This window comes from Trachurus japonicus, chromosome 15, assembly GCF_045865225.1.
Source record: "Trachurus japonicus isolate A0001 chromosome 15, Traja_1.0".
Taxonomy (NCBI): Eukaryota; Metazoa; Chordata; class Actinopteri; order Carangiformes; family Carangidae; genus Trachurus; species Trachurus japonicus.
In genome coordinates, this window is record NC_140921.1 from 21,312,588 (window position 1) to 21,322,252 (window position 9,665).

At 41.9% G+C, this 9,665-nt stretch overlaps 1 protein-coding gene across 1 annotated transcript; it reads right to left on the bottom strand.

Moving 5' to 3' along the window:
- Nucleotides 1-404: 404 nt before the first annotated feature.
- LOC146973659 (RING finger protein 122) lies at nt 405-9,201 on the bottom strand. The gene is made up of 6 exons (XM_085800430.1): nt 7,977-9,201; nt 4,840-5,004; nt 3,217-3,259; nt 3,041-3,082; nt 1,884-1,966; nt 405-1,095 (listed from the first exon to the last, which is right to left on the bottom strand). Exons 2-6 carry the CDS (start codon nt 4,947-4,949, stop codon nt 975-977), a joined length of 399 nt encoding a protein of 132 aa, XP_085656556.1. The 5' UTR covers nt 4,950-5,004; nt 7,977-9,201; the 3' UTR covers nt 405-974.
- Nucleotides 9,202-9,665: the final 464 nt, after the last annotated feature.

Consider the following 9,665-nt stretch of genomic DNA (forward strand, 5'->3'; position numbering starts at 1 on the left):
TTTTGATGCTAATGCAGCATTACTATGAGTAGGCTATTAGTCAGGGTCTTATGCAGAATAATTCAGTCATACTGGGGTTTTTTGTGGGCCCTACTGGGCGCTAGGCCCCTAGAATCATCATCACCTTTCTCCCCTATACAACGGCCCTGGGTTGAGTTGATGTCACAGATATTCTAACTGCACCAATGTTTCTGCACGATGGAAGATCAAAACCAGAAAATGACAAACAGAAAAAGAAGAAGACGAGAAAAGTGAGAGTGGGAGTGTCCGCCCAACCTGACATTATCTCATCTGTAATGAGGAGTAAACTGAGATTTCAATCATCATCATTTTTGTGCTATTACAGGTACACTCGGGTGTTGACATTGTATGAGTCATGTGTATGATCTGGACACTGCTGCATTTCATTCCTTTGTGAGGGCTGACAGCAGTGTATACAATAGAGAATGTATTTCCTGTTAATTTTTTTTTTTTTGGTTTGTTCTTCTTTAATATTAAAACAAAAGTTAAGTCAGACAGTCAAATAAAATATGAGACCCAGACAGCAGAGCAAACACAGCTCTCTGTGACCTATTGACCTCTTCATTAAAACATATTAAACACACACATATGAAGAAGCATTAGTGGGTTGATAATCACCCTCGATAAAAACCAGTCTAAATGTGATTTTAGTGGGCCCCCTCCCAGGGGAGCTGCAGCTTTAAGGCACTTGTGCATTAGCAGAACCTACAGTATATGTACTAAATATAGCCTCAATACATTAACATGAATTCCAAGTATTACTGAAAAGTCACTACCATTAGCACCTCCAGGTAGGTTCTTTGGCTCAGTACCCATGGTCGATAACGTTTTCTATTTCCAGAGAAGCTCTGCCTCGGAGCATGTTTCTGTTGGGTCGTGTAACAGGAGCCTCTATAGTGACGGGTGTCGACTGAGTGGAGAGCGTGAGGTGCTGCTGGACATACGTCCCCCTCTCAGACCTCCAGGAGACTCTGGGGCCGCTCCGATGCCTGAGGGGGGTCAGGCTGGAGGCGACAGATGGGCTTGTTGCACATGGGGCAGACACTGCGGATTTCCAACCATTTTAGCAAACACCTGGGAGGAGCAGACCGATGAAGACACGTTATTATTTTCTGTCATTAACGAAGGAGGAGAAAGAACGCAAAAGCTTAATTAACACTTGTAAAACCGGACTGATGAGACACGGTCAGGATATTTACAAAGTTCACACAGGTAACTGGCAATACAGGCAGAGAGAGAGATTCCTGCCAACCAGCCTGAAAGCCCGATGGGGATGTCACACCCAAACCCGCTGCAGGGCACGGGCAGGTCTCAGTTGCATAAAGCATGTTCATGTTCAAACATGCAGGGAGTTATATGCTGTCAGGAATTTTCTTGTCATTTTTTGAAGATCAGCCAGAAAAACATGTCCTGTTTCTTTGTTTTGTTTTTTTTATCTCACCGCTTCTTGGACTTCCTTCAGCTGTTGTCTTGAAGGCAAAAGTTATAATCATTCCTCCAAACTGGTTAGTCAGGATTTTAAATCATCACCCACGTGTTTAGAAATCATGATGGCCAGAATTAGATGTGGAGTGTTTGGGCCTGACACGTCGGCTGTTCCCATAGTGTTAACCCTCGTGTTTTCAGTTGAAAAATAATTTGCATCGGTTTGCACAGTTTCAGAGAAGGTGTGAGACTGCGAGTCAGTAAAATTAGCTGCGTGGTTACCAGCTAAACAAACAAATCAAGTCTGGGGTTAGTTTGTTTTTTTTGTTTGACTAGGACTTTTAAATGCAGTCATGCATGTTCACAAATATGGAGTCAGCTTCTCGGCCTCATGAACGTTTTTTTTTTAATCACCAAGCAAAAGTTGTGGGACTTACTTCTTGTGGAAAGCGTGGGAACATGGACAAACCCCGAGCTCGTCCCTGCTGCGGAACTCCTCTAAACACACCGCACACATTTGCTGAAAAGGTGAAATGAAACCAGTCACTTTAACAGTTCTCACTGAGCAGCTACTGAAAAATAAACTCCATTGCTGCACTGCAACTTATTTATTACCAGTCTGAACAATGTTCTGTTTTTTGCAAATCTATAATCAAAAATATTCACCAACACATCAAACCAGCCCACTGCAATTTCAAATACAAAGAGAAACTAAACTGATTGTTCAAGGAATTGATATTTGTTGTTTTGGTGATTGTCTCCAACCTCCCACAGTTTAGTTTAGTTTCAGTAGATCCCCTGTTTCCTGTCAAACCGAGACGACCAGGCCTGTTGGCAGAGCTCCTGCATGCAAAACTTGCTCAAGCAAAACTGGTCATAATCATGTTTTAGCTCAGTGGTTCCCAACCTTTTTTGGCTCGTGACCCCATTTTGACATCACAAATTTCTGGCAACCCCGTCAATCAAGATGTGCCAGCTCAGATATGCTGCATTTTATTTGAACTCGATTTATATTAGAGAAAGTGAAAGTATAGAATACAGTTGCTTAAGATTGTGAGGGCTGTTTTTAATCATAATTTTAAAAAGAATAATAATTAGTTTAATTAAGTATTCTTTTCAATTTTATCAATTACTGGACATTTCAGGCGACTCCATTTGAATTCCAGGCGACCCTACGTGGGGGCCCGACCCCAATGTTGGGGTCACTGCTGTAGGTTAATGTATCTGGTTTTTACTGTAACTATAATATAACTTTTTCTTCAAAACCACGTTTACAAAGAGACAAATTAAAGCACAGTCACTTAGAAGGAATATTAACCACATCACTTCCTGTCCAGGTTTAGGAAAGGAATCTGTAATATTTGATTGGGACAGAAGTGGCTCAGACGTTGGTTGCATGTTCTACTTTCATACTCTTATAAAAGGAAAATTTGGCAAATGTAATGAATGAATTCTCTACATTCCCCTGTTTTTCAAGCATATTTACTGTAACTTCCCAGTTACTGTTGTCTCCCAGTTAGAATGAGGCCACTTCTCCTTCTTTCTACCCTTTTATATTTATCATGCCATTCCTTTCACTCTGTATTCAACTTACACCAAGAAGGCTCAGTTTCTTCCCGGCTCCCTTCAAAACAACCTGTTGACGAGAACAGATTTTGTTTTAACAAAATGAGTGTGTTTGTGTGAAGTTTAACAGACAAAATAAACAAATGGTACAGTCTGAAGTGCATCAACTAACCAAACTGGTCATACAGTAGCTTTAACGTTTACCTCATTGTATCCATACTGTTCTCGCGCACGCCGTCGCCTCAGTCTGTGAAGCAGAACAAGAAAACACAAACTTGTCATCAAGAAAGATCTGTAATGTGCCTGGCGGCTCCATATCTGCCTTCATCAGGACATGTCCCATCATGCTGTCTGAATCAGCTGAGGAACAGGAATTCACACTATGCCAAAGTCAAGTAACAGCCTGTGTATCTAACACCGAGCGGATCGATCTAATCTAACACTTCCAGGAATGTGTCCTGTGAAAGAATCCTGACTGGATGTCTATTTAATCCTTACGTACATGACAAATGTTCATCCCTGATTGAGATTTGTACAATTGTAACAAAAAGCATTGACTAACAGGTGAATTAGCTGGCAGTGAACCCACCCTCACACACAGCGCTGGTGTAGATCACTAAATCATCACAGCACAGCGTCCCCTGTAAGGGTTAAACAGGTTTTTCCAGAAGTTCTGGAAGTCAGCAGCAGTACGCTGACCCAGTCGCAGCCTGTCTGTAATAGCCTTAAGCAGTGCTCACTTGAACCTTTGTGATTTGTCAAACAGCAGACAATGCACCACTGTATGTATTTCCATGTGCCACAATGAGAGGATTCTGTATTGACAGTTGACCTGAATCAACTGAGCGCACTTCACTCTAATAAAACCCAGTCTGTTTAGAGATTTAAGAAGATTTCTCAGAGAACATGAAATGTCATCTGCTGATGCACACAGTCGGCTAATAAGGTCTGTGCGTGTGAAACCAGTCCCGGGTATGACTGCCCCATGTGAAAGCCGAATGATACCAAATGATGCCAAATGGAAAGTCTGGCTGATTGTTCTCCTACTGCGGGAAGTGGAGTAGACTGACTGAGAGGGAAGAAAATATTATTCCACCACTGACTGGATGTAAAACCTGTAAACCTGGCTGCTAACCTGCCTCTGGTTGTATACTTACTACTTGTAAAATATTATGATTATTATGGAATTTAAATAGAATGTAGATCTGTTCCTCCTCACAGGCTCTGTTTATCTACCCGTCTTTTTTTTCTCCCCTTCTTAAATCCCTATGCATTACCCTTTCCCCTCTCTTTCCTTTCCCTAACTTTTAATCAGACACTCTTTGTATTCAAGGAAACAGTTTTGTGTTTTGATTGTTTTGGGAAATTTGGAAGCTATTAGGAAGTACAATTCCCTTGTCAGGTGCAGTTATTTGTAATACTTGGAGTCAAAGCCTAGTGATGCTTCAGGTTTAAAGGTGCTGCCTGATTATAAGTATTTTGAATGAAGTTTAATTTGTTCCTGTAGCTGGTAAGAGTTCACATATTGACTTTCTTCCTGCTCTATAAGCACAAACAGTAGCTATATATTGTATGCAGGAATTTCAGGTTTGCTCTCATGCTGAGAACAGTATTGTAGAAGTAGAGGCAGAATGGAAAAGAAAAGAAGGAAGAGCACATTAGGTTACAGGTTAATGACAAGTGACACACAAAGAAGGAATTTGACTTGAAGGCAAGGTGAGGCACTTCAGTGCACATGACTGGAACGATCTCAAGGAGCACGCGGATGCTGGTCCAGTCCCGCGGTCTAAGCCCCCCCCCCCCTCAGTTCTGTCTGCTGTGTCGTACCTGAACAAGTAGCAACAGAAGATGAGGCTGAGCATGAGGATGAAGAGACCAACGCCCAGGATGCTGATGTAGATGTTGAGCGGCAGGTGGAAGAGCTCCTCAGAAGTCATCTTGCAGTAGTAGGTGGGAGCTGTGCAATCCAACTTCACACAGACGCCCTGAGAACTGAGAGGGAAAAGATGACACAGTGGAATCAGAAAATTGTATGAATACAGAAAAAAACTTTTAAAAAAGCCCATCATGGTTTGCTGTCAGGTTGCACCAGTCCCATCACAGGATCAGAGATGATTTTCATAATAAAAAATGTGATTATGTCCCTGTGTTAAGTCTCTGAAACACCATTTAGAGAAACTCTTTAAAATGTATTCATTTGATTCAAATGTACCATCCAACCTCCTACAGCAGTCATTAAGTTTTAACACATTCAACACATTGAATACAAGTGCGTCACTATCATATCAAAAATGTAACTTTCATGAGAGGTTGGTATTGGTCAGTGTGTGAGACTGACCTTGCTCTGATTTGAATCAACACTGTCTTCACACAATCAACACAGCAGTTGTGAATACAGCCTACTGTTGTGAGCAATGCAAATATATAAAGGGAGAGAAAAATGATAATACATCAAGTCACAGTCAGATAATCCAACATTGTGTGACATTTAAAATTCCTGCAGAAGTCGTGTATTAATGTATGAACGAGTGCCTTCACACACCGTGGTCTATAGACAGCTGACATTAGCATAAATAGTTTGAAAAATTCATAATCATGTGGGTGAGTTTTTGATTTTTGAATGATTTAATTATTGAACTGTTTCTCAGAGATGATCCCCTCACATTATGGAGTGACTGCATGGAATGCCCGGCAGTAGCCCCCCGTGGGCCTATCAAAATTTCCCAGAGGAAATTTTCTAGTGTCATATATGACATATATATTTACATTTACTTTATTTTTTCAATGTATGTACATTTATTACATTTGTGTATGGGGCAGCTTTGTGTGTTGGATAAGTCTCAAGCTTCAACTGAGCTAGAACCACTGTACACGACAGTACCTGGCCAGCATCAAGTTAACAGGTTAGCTGGTGAACAGTGGAACATATAGAAGCTGACGATCCAGAGGTTTCACTCAGGAGTTAAGTGTGACAAATTTGTATCATGGTGGTCCATGCTGGCCTTTCATTGTAGCTATCTTCTGTAATCTTAGCAGCACCTAACCACAGTGAATCGGTGGTCCTCACAGGTCATGACAAACATATACATCACTGCCCTGTCTGGCAATCTAAGACTAAACCTCCCGTGGCGAGGATGAGGGGTCAGTGCATGTGTGTGCACTGACCTGTGTAACGTGTAAGGCCTGGCACACTGGCCCCACACTGCATCGGTTAAGCCTCTTGTTTCAGACTGCAGTGTAATACTGCTCACACTGTAGAGATTCTTGAGCTGCACAAAGTTTTTGAACTTGGGTGAAAGTTGAGATATATAAGTCCATGTGTAGAGGTGGGGTGGTCATTGACCCAAATTCTTGTTTTGGTTTCACTCAAAGGCGGGTGAGATTGTGATGTAAGCGGAAAGGGACAAACTGTGCTCAGGAAATAACTTTGGACTATTCGTTTTTTAAATAAGCCTTTAAGTTTCATAAAAATCTTTACAGCCTAAATCCTTATTAATCAGGAACTGGGCTAAGCTTCAGAAAAACTGGATCTGTGAAGGGACATGCTTCTCTTGGTGTTCGCTGTCCTAATGATGCTCATTGACTTTATGACAAGAATCCTTCGACATATTTACAAAAATCATAGATTACAAAGTGAAAGCCCCTCTCTGCAATGCAAAGTACTTTCATGTGAACTTTTACAAGCATCCTTGCGTCACACAGGAATGTGTTCCACTTGCTTCTTGGCCTAAGGCTCGTTACTCACTGGAGTTCGGCCTTGGAGTGAAAGAAGTGCATTCAGCCCGAGGGGCTTTAAGCCTGTAACACTTTTCATTCTGCATGATGCATGTCAGCCTTAAAACTGCAGTGTGGTTCTCTCTGTCTTGGGGTCAAGTGGCACAAAATATACTGTGAGGGCGACCCCCGGAGATAAAAAGCCATCCTCTAATGGACAGGTTTCACAGCAGTAGGTGCACAGAGGCAGGCAGGCAGCTGTAATCTTAGCACGATGTTAGTGAATCATTGATAGTGGAGCACTAAAAGGTAGGCCACTGTGCGATGCATTAAGTGTGTACAAGACTGTACCTGAACACAACTAAACAGGAATAGCAGCTTTGGTTTTGGTGTTTTTCTCTGGAATATTAAAATCCTCCCTGAAAACAATAAAACATCAGATGTGACAGGTGTGTATTAAATTGAACCAGGTTCATCTCTTTGTTTGTTTTGTGTACAAGGTCTTGCAGTTCTTGGAAGCCAGCTAGTTTCAAAATTATGCTTACAACTTAAAAATGTATTAGCAAGCTTTATAAGTAGTTTTTTAGGAAAAAATATGACTTATATGTATGTAATTGTCCCAGCTGCATCCAGGTAAAAAGAGTTAAATATCTCATTTTGCTAGGGACAATTATATGAATATATAGGCTATACAATTAGTGTATATCTCCTAGCAAAATTAGATATAACTCTTTTTGACTTAACTCTTATGCAGCTGGGACAAGTGCATATACACAACACACACTTTCAAAGAGTTTTGAAGTTGTGTGTTGCATAACGTTTCACCTCATAAACACTTTTTAACTTTTAACTTCACCAAGTTTGAATTTACACCTCAACATCTGTGCAGCTGCAGCTTACCTTATAGTACTTATCCCAGCTGCATTCGGGCAAAAATAATGAAATATCTCATTTTGCTAGGGTAATCAGTGATATCAGTTTGAATTAAACATTATGTAACTCATATACATTTATATAAAACAACATGTTGATTCAGCTACTTCTTTTAAATTTGAGCTGAAAGTAGTTTTTTCAGTTAGCTTAGCATTAGTTCTGTTAGCTTTTCAACAGTTAGTAGGTGTAAATGCAAAGTATGAGCAAACAGTTTTGAAGTTGTGTATTGCATAACGTTTCACCTCATAAACACTTTTTAACTTTTAACTTCACCAAGTTTGAATTTACACATCAACATCTGTGCAGCTGGAACTTACCTTATAGCACCATTGGGCAGAAAGCATCAAATGTGCAGATGCTCAGGTCGTGAGGGCTTCAGTGTCAAAAGTTCAGGTTGTTACTTTTCTGAAATTTGTTTCTGGGAATAAAAAAAAGATCAGTTGCAAACTTTTCTGTGCTCAGTCTGCCCTGACAGCTGACAGAGAGGATGTGCACCGAGTTGAATCCTTGTGTGCTGGAGTTAACAGACCTGATGAGAGTTTCTTCAAGAAGACACCAGCCCAGTAAACAGCTGCTCAAATGAGCTGAAATTATTCAGTCAGCAGTGGTGATTTGCCATAACAGTATGATCCAAACATTCACCTTACTTGAGAATTAACTCCAGAAGAAGTGCAAATATTCCTTTGTGTCCTCCCTCTGCATAACAAAAGGAGAGTCCTGGAGTTAAAGCTGTGAGCTTTGTGGATGAAAAGACACCGATGTCACTGACGATAAGAGGAAATAGACATCAAATCCCATCCAGCAGTCTGGAGATGAGCCTCTGACTGAGCGCACTCTGCTTTTGTTGCTTTGTCTCCTCTTAAAATCATTGTCACAAGGCTCTTCCTCCTTTGTCTTCCTTTCCCCTCTCCTCTTTCTTAGGTCTCCACGTAGCTTTCCTCCTCTCTGGCTGTGAAAACCTGCCGTGGCCAATTATGGAGAGACAAAGGGAAGGACATGGATGGGTTCCCCGACAGCACAACCAGCAAAGCAGCCAACCAGGCACAGCCAGGCAGCCAGACAGCCAGCCAGGCAGGCAGGCAGCCTCAGCAGTGTTCCTGTGGAAAGCAGCTCCTCATCTCCTCCCCTGCCCTCCTGCTCCTGCTCCACACACAGAGCACAGGGAGGTGTGGATTGGAAAACAGCAAGACAATGCAGCCAATGTTAACTCAGACCGCGGCTCTGCTCCCTCTGTTTTCCTCTCACATTCACTCTCCTCCTCTCTCCTTCCTCATCTCATCTCTCCTCTCCACTTCTCGTCTTCAGCTCTCAGTTTGTAAACAGATCCCTGCTCATGTGATTCGCTGTCTGCATCACAGCTCTGCTTTCACCGCCCCCTCCTTCCTCCTTCCTCCCCCAGCTTGCCTGACTGACTGACTGACTGACTGACTGACTGACTGACTGCCTTCCCTTCACCCCTCGCCTCTCTTGGTTTTCCTTCCACCCTATAACGACCCCCTCCTCCTCCTCCTCCTCCTCCTCCTGTCTTTGCAGCTGCAAGCTATTATTGAAGTAGCTGCAGAGCAGATGGTAGACATGGCAGATGTGGAAACAAGCAGATGTGGAAACAGGCGTGGGTAGAGGCTGTGATGTGATCGTTTCAAGTTTGACTGACTGAGGCTCCTTGTCAATCTAGTCAAGACTAACTTCATCTGAGTTCGTTCAGACTTGATACAGAGTGGGTGCAGGTAGTTTGTTCTGATTTAAATGACTGCAAATATGTTTGGCATTTTATGTCAAACATTAAAAATGAAGGCTGCAGGCAGTAGCAGTGATGCAAGAGTCAAGATTCTGTTTATTTGCCATTTGTGATGACATACAATATGATGTGTTATGTTATGTTCCTGTTTGTCAGTTGTAAACCAGACCATGAAAACAGCATGTGAATCAAATGACGATTGTCGCTCAAGGTTTACTTCCTGTGTTCAGTGGGTGGTGCAGATGTCTTCACAATCATCAAACACAGT

Bases quoted from the DNA above. Each gene is read 5' to 3' on its own strand.
- LOC146973659 (XM_085800430.1), bottom strand. From the start codon at position 4,949: ATGACTTCTGAGGAGCTCTTCCACCTGCCGCTCAACATCTACATCAGC. The intron at 1,967-3,040 runs GTAAGTTGAATA...TCACCTTTTCAG, and splicing joins AGAAACTGAGCCTTCTTGGT to CAAATGTGTGCGGTGTGTTT. The intron at 1,096-1,883 runs GTAAGTCCCACA...TGCTCCTCCCAG, and splicing joins TCCCACGCTTTCCACAAGAA to GTGTTTGCTAAAATGGTTGG.